This window comes from Nyctereutes procyonoides, unplaced genomic scaffold, assembly GCF_905146905.1.
Source record: "Nyctereutes procyonoides isolate TBG_1078 unplaced genomic scaffold, NYPRO_anot_genome, whole genome shotgun sequence".
Lineage (NCBI taxonomy): Eukaryota > Metazoa > Chordata > Mammalia > Carnivora > Canidae > Nyctereutes > Nyctereutes procyonoides.
In genome coordinates, this window is record NW_026575044.1 from 18153950 (window position 1) to 18172692 (window position 18743).

Here is an 18743-nt window from a genome sequence, read left to right on the forward strand (position 1 = left end):
ACAGACGGGCTCACATTCCTGGAGCATGTGTCCTGGGCCACACTGGCGGGGTGGGGGGTGGGGGACTCCTGTCTTGAAAACGCCAAGTCTCCTGGGTCACGTATGCACACGTGCCCATTAGCAAGTATGGCAAAATGGTAGTAACTATTGAATGTAGGTGGTAGGTATCTGGGTGATTGTCTTTTACAGCTTGTGTGCGCGCGTGCGCACATGTTGGAAATGATCCTAATACAAAGTTAGGGGCTGAAGCACATGAGCTTCAACCTTCAGGCCACCGCCCCAGAAGAGCGTCAGTGAGGGCCCTTCCCTACATGGGTCACCACCTGAGCTTTGGGCAAAGTTCCAAAGGAGAGAAAGTTTGTCCCCGTGGCCTCTTCAGTCCCCTAGCTCTGTGGCCCTTCTCTTCTTGCCAGCCTGCCCTGGTCCCAAGCACCACCTCCTCCCTGGTCCCCTCCCTGATCCCAAGGACTGCACTGTGGGAGCTAAAATGCACAAGCTCGCACTGAAGTGTGAACGTGGAAGGCCAGTGTGAGAAGTGTTGGGCAGATGCGGTGAAATGGCAGGTGTTCTTGGACCTCACACGTCCAGGAAGGGCGTAGGTTGTAGGGAGAGGCCACAGCTGCAGCTGCTTTATCCACAGGACCCCACAGCCCCGGCTGCCCCTCCAGCCTCTCAGCTTTTGGTCCTTGAGGAAAATGGATCCCAGATACAGCCAGATGATGGGTGTTTCATTTCTTTTTCACAGGGGCCACAGTTCCAGGGAGTGCAGAGTGGTCAGTCGATGGGCCAAGAGGGGGGTCAGTCACAGAGGAGACCCTGGGTGGGGGGCGGGCAGGGATCCCAGCCTGCTCCTTGGACCACAGTTATATACCCCACCCCAGCCTCAGCAGCCCCAGCTCCAGGCTTGCTCTCTGGAATCCTGGTTCTCAGCCAGGCTGGTGTGTGTGTGGGGTGGCCCCCCACTTGTCCTAGAACTCTCTGCACGTCCCAAGGGTGCCTGCAAGGAGGAGCATGTGACTCACCTCACAGCTGTACATGGCTCTGTACTTCCCAAAGTCCCTTCACTCCATTATTTCCTCAGATCTTGAGAGGCTGATCCGCCAGGAGGGAAGAATATTATTGTCCATGTTCATGAGTAGACAAACTGAGACCCAGAGAGGGGGAAAAAGTGACCCGGTCCACACAGCAAGTCAGAGCCCGGGAGACCCTCTGACCAACGTCCTGCCTGTTTTACTATGATGTTCTATGTAAGAAAGGGTGAGAGTTTGTCCATAAGCTTCATGCTGGAGCTCATACATGTGCATGGGTGCACACACACACACACATTTTTTCAAAACGCTGGTCCCACTGACATAAATATCACAGGGGCTCTGGAACAGACATCCTCGCAGGAGACCAGTAAGCCTCCATGAGTGGGCTCGTGACAGCCTTTGCAGGAGGTTGCCCAGCAACGGGCTGCCAGCATGGCTGGGACCCAGGAAGGGCTGCCCCAGCCAAGTCCGGCCTTGGCCTCTGCTCCTCATGGCGTACACGTGGATGGCAGTGGCCAAGGGGTCCTCATGGTAGACATGTGGCTGCTGCTGGGTCCCGAGGGCTCATCTGGCTCAAATTCTCATAGTTGGACTCCTGAGCCTGGGGCCTGTGGACAGAAGAAAGTTGGCTGACCACCCAGGACACAAGTGGGGATGCCGCCCATTGCACAAACCACGCCCTGGGAATGGGCAGGAGGGAGAGTCAAAATGGGAGCCCAGCCTAGATCCAACAGAGGTTGCAGGGAGGGCAGTGGCAGGGAGGAGGCTACCCGGGGGTTGGGGGATGGCATCCTGGCCTGCAGGTGTACTGTATTCTGGGAGGGATCTCACTGGAGGCATCAACAACCATTGTTGGGTGCCCTCCACACGGACCTCCCTGGGCTTCGCCACCTGAGCTCCAGCTGCTCCTGGCTCCTCCCTGGGACATCTTCACGGGCATCTCAGGCCTACGTGTGAACTCCTGCATGATCCTCACTACCACCCCCTTCTCTGTTGTCTTCATCCCAGTCAGGGGCACCCAGGGCCACAGCTCCAAACCTGGGCACCCGGGCTGTGTCCCTCGCTGCCCCTCCATGTCCCCAGCCCTCTGGTCAGCTCTGCCTTCCATCTGCCCCACCTTGCCACCCCCACCCCTGCCACCTCCCTCTGAGCCGCTGGGCCAGCCTCAGCCTTGGTCAGCAGCCTCCCCCAGAGTCTCCTGGCCCTCACTCTTGTTCTGATGGGGCCACCTGGTGCTTATACCACCACTCAGTGCCTTCTCATAGGCCCCTTCTCAGGTCTCCCCTGAGCCTTTCCTTGACCTGCCCAGTGGCCACCACCCTCCCCGGGGCTCTGCGGCAGGGCCCTGTCCATTGCCTTCATGGCTCTTATTTTAGAATCTGATATGATCTTGTGTATGTGTTTATTAAGTTCCCCACATGAAAATGTGAGTTTTCTGAAGTTGGGGAAGCTGGAAGCAGCGTTAAACACCCAAAACTCTGGTCCATAGCAGGTACTCAATAAATATCTGACCACTCAGCTTTCTGAATTAGGTGCCTCGGGTGCTAGTAAATTAGCAAAGAAAAGGGACATGGCATAGGTTTTCAAGAATGTGGGGGACAGATGAACAGGCAACTAGAGAGAGGGGCTTGGGCTGGCAATATGGCTTTTCTGTCAGGCAGGGACAGAGTTATGGGACTGCCCAGGCTTGTCCAGTGGGCCCTGAAAGACTGTGTTTTGCCTCCCCCAGCATCCCAGGCACACTGCCCGGGGTCAGTGAATTGGATTCTTTCTTCTTCAACACAGACCTTCCGCTGAACAGACACAGAGAGAAGGGGAGTCTGGATCGCAGGGTGAGCACTTCCTAGCTTAAACCCTCTCAACCTCTAATAGCATTTTGTTTCCGAAGCCTTCAGCTCTGGGGGAGAACGAGTGCCCGAGGTGGCCTTTGTGTCTGTGTGAGCCTGCTTGTTCTAGAATGCCGGGGAGCAAAACCTCAAGGAATCCTATCTAGGTGTGGACATAAGACAGAAAAATGACTCCTTGGCGCCTGGACACCAGGCAGGTCTGGGAGAGATCCCAACATGAGGCCCAAACTGTGAATGCTGGGGAAGGGGTGGGCAGGTCAGCGTGGCCTGGTCTGGCCAAGAAGGACTTGGGAGACTGAAGGGGAGGGCTCTGGAAGGCCGCGGGGAAGGTCTAACACCAGTCAAGGTCAGACCCCAGCCCTGACCCTTTGCCTGTTCTTTCTCTATATGCCTTGGCCAGTGGGGACTTAAGAGCAGAGTGGGGGAAGGCAGGGTACTCACCATGGTGGGGTGTCCTGGGCAACTGGGTGCTCTGTGTGAGGGACAGAGAGAGAGAGAGAGAAGGAAGGGAGGCATGAATCTCTACAGCATCCCCGGGCTCCAGGCCCTGCCGTCCACCCCTCCCGGCTGCGGAAAGCGGTCTGAAGGGACGAGCAACGAGCACTAGCTAGCCGGGTGTGAAGTGCTTGGAGATGAGCAGCAGCTGATGACGAGAAGCATGGACTGAAGAGCCACCCAGCAGAAAAGCCCTGCCTTTGACGACCCTGAAGCGCAGAACGTTTGGTGGGTTTGAAGAACCGGCAAGAAAAGACAGTAAAGCCACAGCGAATGCAACGGCCAGGACAACTGTGACAGATTCTGGATTTCATGCTAGGAGAGTCTGAGGCCAGTGCTCTGGACCTGGGTGGTCTGAGAGGCTCTGGGAAGCCCCTCTCTGGAGCACGAGCCAATTTCCCAGCCAGCTCAGCGGGAGCAACGTGGGGTGAAGTGCAGGTCTCAAAGACACCCTGCTAGCTCCCATCTCCACACTCCCTCTGCTTGTAATACCACCGGCTCCTAGTGGCAGTTCCTGATTTAGCTGTCACCTTACTTGTAAAGCCTTCCCTCCTGGCCTGTCCAGAGTCCCCCTGGAGCGCATGCAGCATTACCATACTCTGGGCAGAAAGCTTCTGCGGGACCTGGGCTCCAGGATAGCCCTCCTCCCTGCAGACTGCAGTGATTTGCTGGCTTCCCAGCATCCCATCCCAGGGCGCATCCTACTCATCTGTCTCCCTAGCAGCTACACAGCACACAGTAGGCCCTCAGGATGCTTACTGTAACACAAGGTAGTGGTGCTATCTGGGAAAGCCTCGGTGTGGTCCTTTTCCTTGGGAAGGAGTCATTTATGGGGTGCCGGGGGAAAGGGGCGGGGCTATACTTTTGGGGTCTCTATCTCTGGGTCTCTGGGCCAGAGGCAAGTTCCTTAACTTCTCAGGCCTCAACTTTCTTAGCGTAGAATGGGCTCCTGCTGGTTCCCACCTCCTGGGACGTAAGAAGGAGGACAAAGCCAGAGGAGGCACAGGTGCAGGAAGCATGTCTGCGCTGTGCTGTGCCAGGTGCTCGGCGGACAGTGTTACCCGGGAGGAGAGCCCCGCCCGGCCCCTCGCCCCCGCCCGGGCCCAGGGTGCACCCACCTCGGCGGCGGCGGGCGGCGGCGCGGGCGGCCAGGACGCCGAGCAGCAGCAGCGCCTTGAGGCCGAGCGCGCCGAGCGGGAGCGCGAGCGCCGGGGCCCCGGGGGCGCCGCGGAAGCGGAACAAGTAGACGCTGGCCTCGGCGCGGCCCAGGCTGTTGGAGGCCGTGCACGTGTAGCGGCCGTCGTGCGCCAGCGCGGGCAGCTCGGCGGTCACCTGGTGGCCGTGCCCCTGGCCCGGGCCCGACGCGGCGGCCGAGCGGTTGCCCAGCGCCGGGCCGGACCAGGCGAGGACGGGCGGCGGCTCCCCCTCGGCCGTGCAGAGCGCGCGGAAGGCGTGCGCCGGGCCGGGCAGCACCGACAGGCTGACGATCCGCGGGGCGGCTGCGGGCGCCCAGGGCGCGGGAGGAGAAAGCAAACCGCGCTCAGCGCCGGCGGCCGGGCGCACCCCTCCCAGGCCCTGAGTCCCCGAGACGCCTGGGGGCGGGTGGCGCGGAGAGGAGCGAGCCTGTGCTCCAGCGCCGGGAGGCCTGGGTCCCCACAGAGGTGTGGCCTGGGGCAAGTTACTCCCAAGCTCCAGGTCTCAAATGGCGCCAAATGGGGATCACTCCCCTAGTGGGGTCGTTGAGAAGATTTGGCAAGTTAATACATTTGGGGTGCTTGATTCGGGCCTGGCCCACAGCCAACGCTCACCCAACTGTAGCTGGAGCTCGGGGCTGGAGCTCGGGGCTGGGGACTGGCTGCCAGTATGATTTCGAGGACCCCTCCCACTCCTGTCCCCCCACCCCGCCCCCCACAACCTCAGCAAGATCTAGAGCTGAACGCCGGTCCTGGGAAGACACTGAAATGCACCCGCAGAGGCCGCCCAGCAGCTCAAGGCGGGCACCTGGGAAGTTCCAACGAGATCCCCACAGGGGGTAAGCGCCCCAGGTAGTTCCGGGCGGGCGCAGCCAGGGTTGAGAACCGCTGCTCTGGGGACCGGGGACCCTGGTTCCTTCTTCTTTGGGGTCTAGCAAAATACTGGGCAATTGGCGGGCTCCCAGGGCACCTCCCCGGGGAGGAGGGGGCTGCGGGTGCCCGGCAGCGCACAGAGCGCACATGCCCTCGTAGCCCTTGCCATCCCTGTTCAGCTCGTGGGGCTCCGCCCCCCACCCGGACCAAGAGCCCCTGGGGCCATTCAGCCCCTAGGAGCGAAACCTCGATGCCCCTTCCCGGGCCCAGTTGCCAGGCGTCTGGGAGCCACGGACAGGTGTGCGGGGGGCAGGGGCCTGCCCTGGAGGGAGGGGCTGCGCGTGGCTCGGCTCCACTCGGCGGCGGGGGGGGCGCTGGGGGGGCGCCGGGACCGGCGGAGGGGGCTGCCTGGAGGGAGGGCTGCGCGTGGCTCGGCTCCGCTCGGCGGCGGGGGGCGGTGCTGGGGCGCTGGGGGGGCGCCGGGGACCGGGCGGAGGGGGGCTGCCCTGGAGGGAGGGGCTGCGCGTGGCTCGGCTCCGCTCGGCGGCGGGGGGGGGGCGCTGGGGGCGCTGGGGGGCGCTGGGGACCGGGCGGAGGGGTCTGCCCTGGAGGGAGGGGCTGCGCGTGGCTCGGCTCCGCTCGGCGGCGGGGGTGGGGGGCGCTGGGGGCGCTGGGGGGCGCCGGGGACCGGGCGGAGGGGGGCTGCCCTGGAGGGAGGGGCTGCGCGTGGCTCGGCTCCGCTCGGCGGCGGGGGGGGCGCTGGGGGCGCTGGGGGCGCTGGGGGGCGCCGGGGACCGGGCGGAGGGGTCTGCCCTGGAGGGAGGGGCTGCGCGTGGCTCGGCTCCGCTCGGCGGCGGGGGGGGCGCTGGGGGCGCTGGGGGCGCTGGGGAGCGCTGGGGACCGGGCGGAGGGGTCTGCCCTGGAGGGAGGGGCTGCGCGTGGCTCGGCTCCGCTCGGCGGCGGGGGTGGGGGGCGCTGGGGGCGCTGGGGGGCGCCGGGGACCGGGCGGAGGGGGGCTGCCCTGGAGGGAGGGGCTGCGCGTGGCTCGGCTCCGCTCGGCGGCGGGGGTGGGGGGCGCTGGGGGCGCTGGGGGGCGCCGGGGACCGGGCGGAGGGGTCTGCCCTGGAGGGAGGGGCTGCGCGTGGCTCGGCTCCGCTCGGCGGCGGGGGGCGCTGGGGGCGCTGGGGGGGCGCCGGGGACCGGGCGGAGGGGTCTGCCCTGGAGGGAGGGGCTGCGCGTGGCTCGGCTCCGCTCGGCGGCGGGGGGGGGCGCTGGGGGCGCTGGGGGGCGCCGGGGACCGGGCGGAGGGGGGTGCCCTGGAGGGAGGGGCTGCGCGTGGCTCGGCTCCGCTCGGCGGCGGGGGTGGGGGGCGCTGGGGGCGCTGGGGGGCGCCGGGGACCGGGCGGAGGGGTCTGCCCTGGAGGGAGGGGCTGCGCGTGGCTCGGCTCCGCTCGGCGGCGGGGGCGCTGGGGGCGCTGGGGGGCGCCGGGGACCGGGCGGAGGGGGGCTGCCCTGGAGGGAGGGGCTGCGCGTGGCTCGGCTCCGCTCGGCGGCGGGGGTGGGGGGCGCTGGGGGCGCTGGGGGGCGCCGGGGACCGGGCGGGGGTGGCGGGGGCGCCGCGCTCACCGGTCACGCGGAGCCGGACGCCGTGGCGGCTCTCGTACCGGTCGTGGACGTCGCCGGCGAACTCGACGCGGCAGAAGTAGCGGCCGTCGTCGGCCAGGGCGAGGCGCTCGACGCGCAGCGACAGGTCGTTGCGCCGCGGGTTCCCGAGCAGCCGGAAGCGGCCGTGCAGGCTCAGCGCCGTCTGGCAGAGCTCGCTGCCCCGCGCCGCCGCGCACCGGAACACCTGCGGGCCCGCGTAGACCTCGCCCGCGCGCCAGATGGCGGTGAGCGGCCCGTCGTAGTGGCGGTGCGGGTGCGTGAAGGTGCAGGGCAGCACCGCCGCCTCGCCTGCCGCCGCGCTCACCTCGGCCGGCACCTGCATGGACCAGCGCTGCGCCGGCGCACCTGCCGGCCGGGAGCGGGCGTCAGCTGCCTCCGGGGTGTGTGTGTCCAGAAGCCCACCCCGTGCCTTGCGAGGCATCTCCTGGGATCCTGACTTGCCCTGACTCCCGAGGCCCCCGGGCCCTCCCCGCCCTTCCCGCGGACTGTTTGCCTCACTCGGGCAAGTTCCACCTCACCTACAGGTCCCCTGACCGCATACTTTTCCCCAACACCTGCCCTGCTGCCGAAAAGCCCTGGGATCCGCGGTCACAATACCCCCACCCCCGCCACCCCCCCACCCCACCCCCGCCTCCGCGATGGTGATAATAAAAGCACTTACTGTGCACCTCTGTGTTGAGCAAGTTCCCGGTAGTATCTCTCTTAGTTCTCACAAAGGATCCTAGATGGAAGCACAGTTATCCTTGGGTTACATGTAATAAACTGAGGCCCAGAGAAGTTGATTAATTGCCTAAGGCCACACAGCTACAAGGAGGCAAAGCCAGCGCTGAGACTGCAGACAGCCTGGCCCCACAGCCAGTGCCCTAGTGCACTAAAGGTGTGGAAGCGTGGAGCTGGTCCAAGGAGACCCAGAACCCCATCCACAGACGGGAAACAGGCCCTGGGGAGGCCTGGTGTGTTTTGAACTTAATGTGTTGAGTGGGTGGATGAGGTTGCTTTAGAATCCAGGTCAACCCAAATAGGCTTCCTCAAAAGCCAGATAGGGAGACAAGAGGGGTAGACCTTTGTGCTGTCTTTGTGCTCAGTGCCAGAGCCTCTGGGCCTAGTTTCCTCCACCTCCTATGCTGTGAGCCTCTGAAGTAAGGCCGAGCTGAGGTCTGGAGGCGGTGCTCTGCGGAGAGCCCCTGCCGCACTTGTTGCATATGTGTGCTGTTTGGGGAAGGGGTGAGCAGCTGGATGGGTGGGTGGGTGTTGGAGCTGGGCCTTGGAGGATCAAGGCCAGGGGTGGTGTCTCCCTGAGGAGGGAGGACAGGCTGGTAGGCCTGCCCAGCTAGAACCCCGAATGCAGTTCACAAAAGGGATCTTTAGAGGGAATGATATAGCTGCTCTTGTATTTCCCGAGAGGTCTATATTTCACAGTTCTTTTATATACATCATGTCACACGTCTCTCAACACACCCTAGGGGAGACAGGCAGTGGGGATATTGTTATAGATGAGAAAATGGAGGCCCAGAGTCACACAGAAGATGGGAGACACCCAGCTTTTCTGACTTCAGACCCAGTGCTCTTTAGTCTTCAGGGGTAGTTCATGCCTTGCATAGGAATCCCCTCAGCCTACAACCAGTGACCCTTCCTGCTCCAAGAAGCCTATCCCATCTATGAATTATCTACAGGTCGCCATTCCTCCTGCATAGAACCAGCATCTACCACTACAGACTGACATGGCCATCATTGTTCTCTGGAACATGCACATGGCCTCGAGATAGTGGCCCTTCTGGGACCCCATCATGGCTATCCTGGACTCGTTAAGCCTTCCGTTCTTTGGTGCAAGTCCCTAGCCTGCACCTGTCCCTCTCCTTCCTCACTGCCTGAGTCATGCCCTCCTTTCAGTTTCGTGGCCAGAGCTGGGGCCCCCAGGTGTGTGCTGCAGGTGTGTGCTTCAGGTGTGTGTTGCAGCGGCTCTGAACTAGCAGCGAGGGGTACAAATTGGGTTGTGTGAGCTCTGCCTCGTATAAAACCACGCTTGGGGCTTATGCCAAGCTTGCAATCAAGTAAAGCACAGGTACTTTTTTCACACAATGTACTTGTAAGCCAAATCTTATTTCTCCTGGACAAGTGGAATTATGCTTTTGAAGCCAAGTGGAAGACATGACATTTATCTTTAGGAAGAGCTTGTTTGCTCAGTTGTTAAGAATCAAATGGCCTGGTTTCAAATTAGAGAAACACTTTCTGAAGATTTTGCTGGTTTACCCAGTACTGCCAGATGCAGGAAGCATTTCCCCACTCCTGAGGCTCAGCATCTGCCTCAGTCTCCCTACACTTCCCACCCTCTGTAGCCTCAGCCTCCCCTGACCTCATGCATCTTGTGGGCATCATGGAGCTAGGTACTGATTGATTCCCCAGGTAGCTGTTACTATTGTGCATTCATCGATTAGCAAACGCTTATCAAACACGATCCCACTCTAAGCCAGGCACTTGGACACAAGCCAGGGTTACAAAGATCAACCTTATCAGCCTGCTGGAGCTCCCCGCTCAGAGGGGGAGACAGATCTGTGCGCACATAATTATACTACAGCCTGCCAGGTGCTCTAATGAGGCACACGAACAGTGTTCCTTTGTCTGAACAAAGTTCCTGGCCCATTTCACTCACCAACTCCCTCCCAGTCACCCCCAGTCCCTGCTGAATTGTCCTACAGTGGGAGGCCTTCCCTGAACCCCAGGCCTGGGTCTGGCATCCTCACCCAGTGCCCCAGGGTTGGCAGAAGGACTTCCTCTGTCTGGGCCTATTCAACTGTGTGTCCCACGCAGGTACCCAGAAGCCCTGGAGGGCAGGGACCATGGCCATGCGGTCGTCTTTGTGTTGTCATTGCCCAGCGGTGCATTTGCCACGTAGTAATTGATGGTGAATTGCTGTAATGGGCTGAAGGGACAGTCCCCAGGTTGGCAGGGGAGGGGGTGCTGTGGGCTGTGGGGAGAGGTGCAAATATTAGACAGGAAAAACAACAACAACAACAACAACAAAAAAAAACAAATATTAGACAGGGAATGCTTGGAGGACCCCGGAGAGAGGAGGCGCTGGATTTGCCAAGCCTTGAGGTAGACTGAAGGCTTTCTGAGCAGAGGGGGCAGGTGGGCAAAACCGTGGAGGTGAGGACGTCAGCGGAGAGGTTGCGGGGCATGCCCAGATAGCGGGGCCAGGCGACACTGTGCTTTGGGGACTCCTTGGGAGACGTTTCATATCATTTCATGTGCACGAAGGCCCACGAGGGACTGGCTATCGCCCTGAGGCTCAGAGAGGCCATGTGACCGTTGCAAGGTCATCTGACTGAACGGATGCAGAGCTAAGGCTTCCCCTTCTGTGCTTCATGTTCTTCCTTTGTCCCCATGCTATGTTGCCCCCAGGATGACAGCCTAGAGGGGACACATCCTAAAGTGTGATAAAAATGGTAGGCCTCCCTCTCCTGCTCCCTCCTTCCTGGGGGCTCTTGCTCTAGGCGCAGGGAGGGCACACAGAGGCCCTTTCAGCCAGTGTTAAGATCCTGGCTCCTGTCAGGGGGAGATTTGTTTCCTGTTTACCTGCTGGGTAGTGTTTCCAGAGGCAAATCCCTGGACTCCCTCTTACACAGAAACTTGGGACAAATCCACCCAGGGACCCAAGGTGAGGGTGGGAAGTCCTAGCAGGGATTGCCCGGGAGCAAGTGCATTTGCTTTGGTAGGAATCCAAGCTCCCCAGCATCCTGTGACATTTGTCATTCCCTCTGCCAGGTCTCTCAAGTCTTTAGAACAAGGGAAGGAACACTCCTGAACTGGAACCATGGCCCCCTGTTGTAAAGACTCTGATCTCCCTGCCTTGTGACTGTCAACCTCTGAGGCCAACAGGAGACCCATGCTCTTTGCGCTGTCCAAGATACTGCCCGGCAGGAGTGGACCACAGGGCATGCTTCCGCACAGCTGGACCTGGGTGACAGTCATTCTTGTGGTCCTTCTTTCCCAAACTTCTATGAGCACCCAATCTGAGCCTGGCTCTGTTCTAGGCTCATACGCTTACGGGGTGATCTTTGGGCAGGTTACTTAATGTCCCGAGTCTTGGCCTCCCCCTTGGTCCCCTCATGGACCTGAGGGTTGAATGAAGTCACTCGTGTAGCTTGTCTTGCAAATGCTCAATGCATATTAACCCCTTCTCCCACCCCCCCTGCAAAAAGAGTGTAAATGCAAGGGAGCAGGGTGAGGGTGCTGGGCAGTGGTGGAGGAGTGCTCAGGGCAGGCATCTCCAGGTGATGCAACAGGGGTGAAGACATGGTGCCCTGACATCGCACCTTTTGTAGCTCAGTCTGGCATCTTAGACCATGTGGGAAGTCACTGCCCATGGATGTACTATGCCTCCTGGACGGACAGGTGTACGGTGCTCAGAACTGGCATCCCTTGGAGCTCTGCGGTGCTCCTGCCCCTCCCCCCGTGGTGACTGATGTCACCAGTGGACAGGCAGGCACTCCAATGAGGTCCACTGTCTGGAAGGGGGCCACCTTTCTTGGGGACATTTGGCATGTTAACAGGGACATTTGCAGGCAGTGACTCCAATGGTAGCCTCTTGGGCATGGTGGCGTCTGGATGGTCCAGAGAGGGCACCTGGGGGCAAGGAGAGATGTTTACATTGGCCAGCAAACCTCCCCAGTGAGGTGTGTGGGTTGAACTGAGGGCACGCTTCCATCCAGTTCCATCCTGCCCGAATTTGCTCCCAGCAGGGCCTGAGGAACCACATCTCTCAGTGAGGACCGGATCCAGAAGGTTCTAGGGAAGGGATGAGGAGCAGGGATGCCCACTGGGAAGGGCCGGCTCTGACCTCGGGGTGATCCCGGATTCCCAGGTCACCTTCCCTCTCTGCCCGTTGGTTGTGCAGCTCACTGGAGCTGCAGGCGCAGAGCCACAGTTGACCATGCTCTGGGGCCAGTGTCCGCCGCAGGGTGCCACTTGGCCTCTGTCTGTGCTTCCCCCAGCCTCTTCAGGGCCCTGTGCCCCATCAGTCCTCTTCCGCCCCACGGGGGACTTCTCAGCTCTAGCTAGTGGCCACAGCAGGTACCCAGAGCAGAAGCAGCATCCAGGCTCTTGAAACTCCCCTATTTTCTTCTGGCCCCAGGACAGGAGCCCATCTCCTTCCTGGATTTTCCCTGCACCCCCAGGTCCTGGGGCAGCAGCTTTGATCTGTCTTGCCTTTGGTTTGCTCTCAGCCTTGGTTCAGAGCTGGTAAATTCCTCTGCGCACCAGGCTGGGTTCTGGGCTCACTGCCACTGGCTGTGGGTGATGTAAAGTGTGGAGCTTGCACTCAGGACACCCCCAGCCGTTCAGGCTGTGACACCCCAAAAAGTCACCCAACTTGACAGAGGGACAAGGATTCCTCACTTTGTAGAGTCGTGGTGAAGAGTGAACAAGCTGCTTGTCAAGGCCTGATGCCAAAGTCCTTGAGGGTGACATCTACTGTGATTGCTCCACCTGCTTATCAGAGGTTTGTGGACCAATCTCAGTCAAGGTCACTGGGTGGTCAGAACTCCCAGACCACTGTTTTCCCCACCTGCATGATCCCTGACACCTGAGCCTTCTTTTTCTTTTTTTGAAGATTTTATACATTCATGAGAGACACAGAGAGACAGACAGAGACACAGGCAGAGGGAGAAGCAGACTCCCCGTGGGGACTTGATCCCAGGACCCTAGGACATGACCTGGGCCAAAGGCAGACACTCAACCAATGAGCCATCCAGAGACCCCTGTCTCCAACCTTCTAAAAGCATATTTATGGGGACCCAGAGGGGAAAGACATGGGAGAGCATGTGTGTGAGCCCCTTGGGAGACTAGGGGCTGCCCCAGGACACTGGGTGCGGGAGGTGAGTGCATGAAGGAGAAAGCACAGACGGTAGAAGGGCGCTTCCTGGACAAATTCCTTTCACTTTGCTTTTGCCAAGGGCCTGCCCTGACCTGGATGCGGCTGGGGACAGGACTGTGACCTCCAGGCACCCCGCTCACGAAGCCCCTGGGGGTCCCACATTGCAGCCAAACCCAGCCTGGTCTTCTGGCCTCTTGCACAGGCCTGCTGCTACACGAAAGGGCTCAGAGGTGCACGTCCCCAGAGGGACTTCAGAAAGTGGGACCCCGCTCACCCTAGTTCTTGGACCTCTGGGTTGTAGCAGTGAAGCAGCTGCCAGTATGAGAAAAAAGGATCTCCCCCAGGTGCCTCAGCCTCCCTGGGTAAATCTTGCTACACAGCTGGAGCACTTGTATGGTTGGGGTTTTGTTCTTGGGACTGCTCACGCTTCCTCTAAGTCTTTTTGTCTTTGACTCATAGCAGCTGACCTTCAACAGGAGAAAAGAAATAAACCAAAACAACCCTCCCCAAACCCCCCTTCTGTCAAGGTTGTGTGACTTCAGCAAGATTTCCCTGCCATTTATTGCACAATCACTGAGCACCAGCACTGTGCTGGGGGCGGACTGGGACCCGGGGCGGGGGAGGGGGCTTTTATCCGTGATCTAATTATCCTCCACAACACCTCACAAGGCACCAGGCCATGCTCTGAGAAGTTAGGCGACCTGCCTGGGGCCACAAAGCCAGTCCATAGCAGAACCAGGATTCAAGGGCGTGTGTGATGTCAACACTCACATCTGAACCACTCACTTCTCAGCTCTGGGTCTGGGTGGGGTCACCTCCTCCAGCCCCCACCCTCTAAGTGGGGCACAAGCCTAAATCATCCCAGGAAGACAGCTGAGTTAGATCACTCTGGGAAAAGAAAACCTCTTCCCTCTCAGTCCCCCCACCGCCCCCCCGCGGGCTGTGTCCTGGGACATCTAGGCAATGTGGGGGGTCCAGTCCCGAGTCACATATCCCAGCTCCACCCACACCACTCACTGAGCCTCTCTGTGCTTCTGTTGCCTCATCTGTGAAAAGAAAAGAGAATAGTTCTTTTCTCATACGGTTATGAGGTTTACGTGAATTACTAACTAAAGTGCCCAGCACAGGGGTGCCTGGGTGGCTCCGTGGCTGAGCATCTGCCTTCAGCTCAGGTCATATTCCGGAGTCCCGGGATCGAGTCCTGCATCGGGCTCCCCGCAGGGAGCCTGCTTCTCCCTCTGCCTGGGTCTCTGCCTCTCTCTGTGTGTCTCTCATGAAGTAAATAAAATCTTAAAAAAAAAAAAATATCTAAACCAGACCTGAACTGGACTCTGCATCTGTCGAATGCTTGAGAGGAAGGGAAAGGAACCTAAGGTGTGGGAGTTTATAATCCAATCGTGCAGACAGGACCCCAGACAAGAGATGCTGACTAACTCACGGCTCCGTGATGGCAGTGATGTCACCGTGTGACACATGACAGCCAGGGGCCCTGCACATGGGGGCACCGATTCTGAGCTGGGGGCACAGTCATGGGAGGGACATGGGGCTCAGAGGATGGCCTTTGTCATTTATCCTGATGGCCCTCAGCAACATGGTCATCGTTCATCAGAATGACCCGAGAAAGGGTGCCTGGGTGGCTCAATCCACTAGGTGTTCCAGGAGGGGCATTGGGTTTCGGCTCCAATCTAACTTCAGGATGGTGAGATTGAGTGCACTCTGCAGTCTGCTTGTCTCTGTCCCCAACCCCCACCCCACTAAAATAAACAAATAAATCTTAAAAAAAAAAAATACCCAACAAGATGGTTGAAAATATAGACTCCTGAGTCCTGTGGCCTGATATTCTCATTTTACAGGTCTGGGGTGAAGCCAAATATCTGTATTTACTATTTATTTATTTAAGTCTATTTATTGATTGATTGATTTAAATTTATGAGAGACTCACAGAGGGAGGCAGAGACACAAGCAGAGGGAGAAGCAGGCTCCCTGAGGGGGGCCCGATGCAGAACTTGATCCCAGGACCCTGGGATCACAACCTGAGCCAAAGACAGATGCTCAACCACTGAGCCACCCAGGTGCCCCAGGATCTGCCCTTCGATAAATGCCCCTCTCCCCACCGAAGTTCTGATCCAGATGCTCCATAACTAAAACATTTCCCAGGGACGCTGGCTCACTGAGCTGAGTGACCAATGACGTTGTCATTTAAGCCTGCTGCAAAGAGGCTTTTCTGTGCAGCCCTTGGGGTTCCCACGGAGTGGTCTGGTGCCCTCTCTCACTTGCCCTGTTGCCCATGTGGAATCACCCCCGCTCTTGCCCCAAACAACTGCGTGCTCTCCTCCCTTCCCCTCCCCTCCCCTTGGGGCTGTGCCAGTCAAGACATAAAGCACTTGGATGACAGTCACACCCGGAGTCCCTTCAGAGCCGGGACTGTCCTCCCCAAAGCTCGCCCCTTAGCTGCCTGGATCTGCACAGCAGTGGGTGAGCCTTTCTACAGGTGGGGCCGTTAAGGACTAGAGAAGTCAGGGCATCACCTGAAGTCATCGGAAACCCCAGGTAAACCCCGGTCTTGGACTTCTGACGTCCGTCATCACAGCTCCTTAAGGATGCAGCTCTTCCTCTGCAGGCCTGGAGGCTCCGGGTTGCCCCGAGTGCGAGGGGAGAGGACCGTACTGAAGATTTTGTGAGCATCTATTATGTTCTGAGCATGGACCAGAGAGAAGAGTGGGAAACTCACCCATTGGGAGGATGCCCACCAGGCAGGCCAGGAGTCGGATGGACCATTCCATGTTGAGAGTGTCTGGACACCCCGGGCCAGCCCCGCATTCGGCTGGGCTACCCTGAGAGGGTGAGAGGCCTCCCTGGCGAGGCCACAGGAGAGGGCAGGTGAGGGGATGGGCGGGGGGCCCAGGACTGCACCCCTACCGGGCTCCGGGCATGGGAGGAACTGGAGAGAGGCAGTCAGGCGGCCTGGATATGATTCAATGAGGCCCGTGGGGTTTAGTCATGTGGAAAACCAAACAGGGGAACCACTCGGATGATTTTCCAGGACTGGAAATAGAGAAGTACATGAGGAAGATGAAGGACCCATTCCTGCGGCCCCTGGTCCCTCTGGAAAAACTGTTGTTCTTATGCTGCCTGCCTTCCCTCCTTCTTTCTCTCCCTCCCTCTCTCCCTCCTTCCTTTTTTTCTCCCCTCCCTCTCTCCCTTCATACATTTTAGTGTGCCAGTATGGGTTTTCCTTTTTTTTTTCTTTAAAGAGAGAGAGAGAAGAGAGAGAGAGAGAGAGAGAGCGAGCCTGGGGAAGAGGGGGCCAGACGTAGACTCATAGAGGGGCTCCATCTCACAACCCTGAGGTCATGCCCTGAGCCGAAATCAAGAGTCTGAGGCTTTAACAGACTGGGCCAACCAGGCACCCCCACAGCATGAGTTTTCATTCTGATGCAGCTATCTTCCTGTGGCCATACCGATTTTGAAGTGGTGATTATTCATGGAAGAATAATTGTCTCCAGAAATGTAGTCATCATTGACACCGGTTACATTACCAAGCAGCACGACAGGGAAATACTGAAATTATTAAGCAAATCAATCCAGACGAACATGTCGAAATGCTCCAAACATCAAAATAGCAGATAGAAACTTCATAGTTGTTGCAAGGAGCTGTCCAGAAAGCTGGACAGAAAAGTGGCCAGGTAGGGGGCTGGCAAAGAGGAGCCAATCCTTGGGTAGAGGGAAATGTTTCAGTTAGGATAAAGGCTAATCTGCTAGAGAGAGAGAGAGAGAGAGAGAGAGGCTCTCATATACAATAGATTAAAAAAATAGAAGGTGATGTCTCTCCCATATATCAGTCCCAAGGTGAGCTGTTTCCAGTGACAGATGGCCTTGCTTCTCCTGGCTGTTCTGGGATCCAGGCTCCTTCATACGTTATATGCTCCTTCCCCTGCAGCATTGTTAATGCCTTTTAAGGCCAATGGTGGGAATCAGGCTTGTTTAAGGGGAAAGATAGAAACTCTAAGTCAATTAACTTGTCTTTTTGGTTCTCGTGATCCAGCAGCTGTATCCATCACATCCACACACATCCCATGGGCCCAAACTTGGTCATTCGAGCACACCCACCGCAAGGGAGCCCTGGGAATGAGGTCACTTCTAAGGCAGTCCTATGGCTACGTGAAAATGTATTACCATGGAAGAAGAGGACAGATGCTGCTGGATAGTTACCTGTCTCTGCAACAAAGATTTGCTATAACTATAGAAAATGAAACTTTGTGGGGATCCCTGGGTGGCTCAGCGGTTTAGCGTCTGCCTTTGGCCCAGGGCGCAATCCTGGAGTCCCGGGATCGAGTCCCACGTCAGGCTCCCGGCATGGGCCTGCTTCTCCCTCCTCCTGTGTCTCTGCCTCTCTCCCTCTATGTCTATCATAAATAAATAAATCTTAAAAAAAAATGAAAATGAAACTTGGGAAAAGAATGGATTCTGTAACCTCAAAGACGTCATTGAAGGAGGCACCTTTATTTTATACACTACTAAGGGAGGAAAAAAGACTTTCTATCTTTTTATAATTATAAGATACCATTGACAGTAATGTGCATCCAGAATTCAGAAGTGTAAAAATGTGAAAACGTCTGTCCCCCTCCCACCTTATCATCAGAGCATGAGCGGGCCTCTTTCCCCTTCCTAGAGCTGGCCACCATCTGTGCTGGGCCCCTTCCTCTGAGCTCCTAGGCCTCAGTAACCTTCCCCCACCCCACTCCTGCCTCAGCCCTGAGACTGGTAGCTGCTTCCTCTACTTACTAACACTTGGGTTACACAGAATCTCCTCCTTTCTTATTTATCCTTCAATTTTCTTTCTTTTTTTTAAAAAATATTTTATTTATTTATTCATGAGAGACACAGAGGGAGAGGCAGAGACAAAGGCAGAGGGAGAAGCAGGCTCCATGCAGGGGACCCGATGTGGGACTCAATCCCGGGACCCGGGATCACATCCTGAGCAGAAGGCAGATGCTCAACAGCTGAGCCACCCAGGTGGTCCATCCTTCAATGTTCTGTGTAAGTAGCAGATTATACTGTGTTTGATACGTGACCTCAGAATATCTCAATTTAAGAAGTCTATTTTTCCCCAAGTTCATCTCTATATTCAACACAATCTCAATCAATACATCAATGGACTTTTTTTTTTTCTACAAGCAGATTCTAAAATTTCTATGGAAAGACAAATGAGCTAGAAGAGCCAGAATTGGTTTCCTGAAAAGAAGAATGAATTGAGAGGACTGTTGTTACGTGATTTTGAGAACCACGGTAAAGATACAGAAACCAAGATAATGTGGCAGTGGTGGGATGTGAGCCACAAAGATCAATGAGCAGAATTGAGAGTCCAGAAATACCAGTGCAACTAACTGATTTTTGTCAAGAGTCCAGAGGCAATGTGCTGGAGAGAGGATAATCTTTTCAACAAATGGTTTTGGAACAATTGGATGTCCCTATACCAAAATAAGTAACTAGATATATAAACATAAAAAAAGGACCTTGACCCCTAACTCACACCTTACATAAAAATTAACTTAAAATATCGTATAGACCAAATTGTAAAATGTAAAACTATAACATTTCTAGGGGAAAACAGGAAAAAAAGTCTTTGTAAGCTTAGGTTAGGCAAAGAATACTAATTTTAAAAACTGATAAACTAGATTTCGTTAAAATTGAAAACATTTACTCTCCAAAAGACACTGTTAAGAGAATGGAAAGACAAGCCACAGACTGAGAGAAAATATTT

At 57.4% G+C, this 18743-nt stretch overlaps 1 protein-coding gene across 1 annotated transcript; it reads right to left on the minus strand.

Moving 5' to 3' along the window:
- Nucleotides 1-51: 51 nt before the first annotated feature.
- Nucleotides 52-15762, minus strand: SIGLEC15 (sialic acid binding Ig like lectin 15). Its single transcript, XM_055324209.1, has 6 exons — nucleotides 15711-15762; nucleotides 7766-7825; nucleotides 7066-7449; nucleotides 4492-4872; nucleotides 3320-3350; nucleotides 52-1639 (listed from the first exon to the last, which is right to left on the minus strand). Exons 1-6 carry the CDS (start codon nucleotides 15760-15762, stop codon nucleotides 1558-1560), a joined length of 990 nt encoding a protein of 329 aa, XP_055180184.1. The 3' UTR covers nucleotides 52-1557.
- Nucleotides 15763-18743: the final 2981 nt, after the last annotated feature.

Excerpts from the sequence above, each read along its gene's own strand:
- SIGLEC15 (XM_055324209.1), bottom strand. The coding sequence starts at position 15,762 with ATGGAATGGTCCATCCGACTCCTGGCCTGCCTGGTGGGCATCCTCCCA. Across the intron at positions 7,450-7,765 it reads GCTCAACACAGAGGTGCACA|GTGCGCCGGCGCAGCGCTGG; the intron begins GTAAGTGCTTTT and ends CCCGGCCGGCAG. Across the intron at positions 1,640-3,319 it reads GCCCAGGACACCCCACCATG|GCCCCAGGCTCAGGAGTCCA; the intron begins GTGAGTACCCTG and ends TTCTGTCCACAG.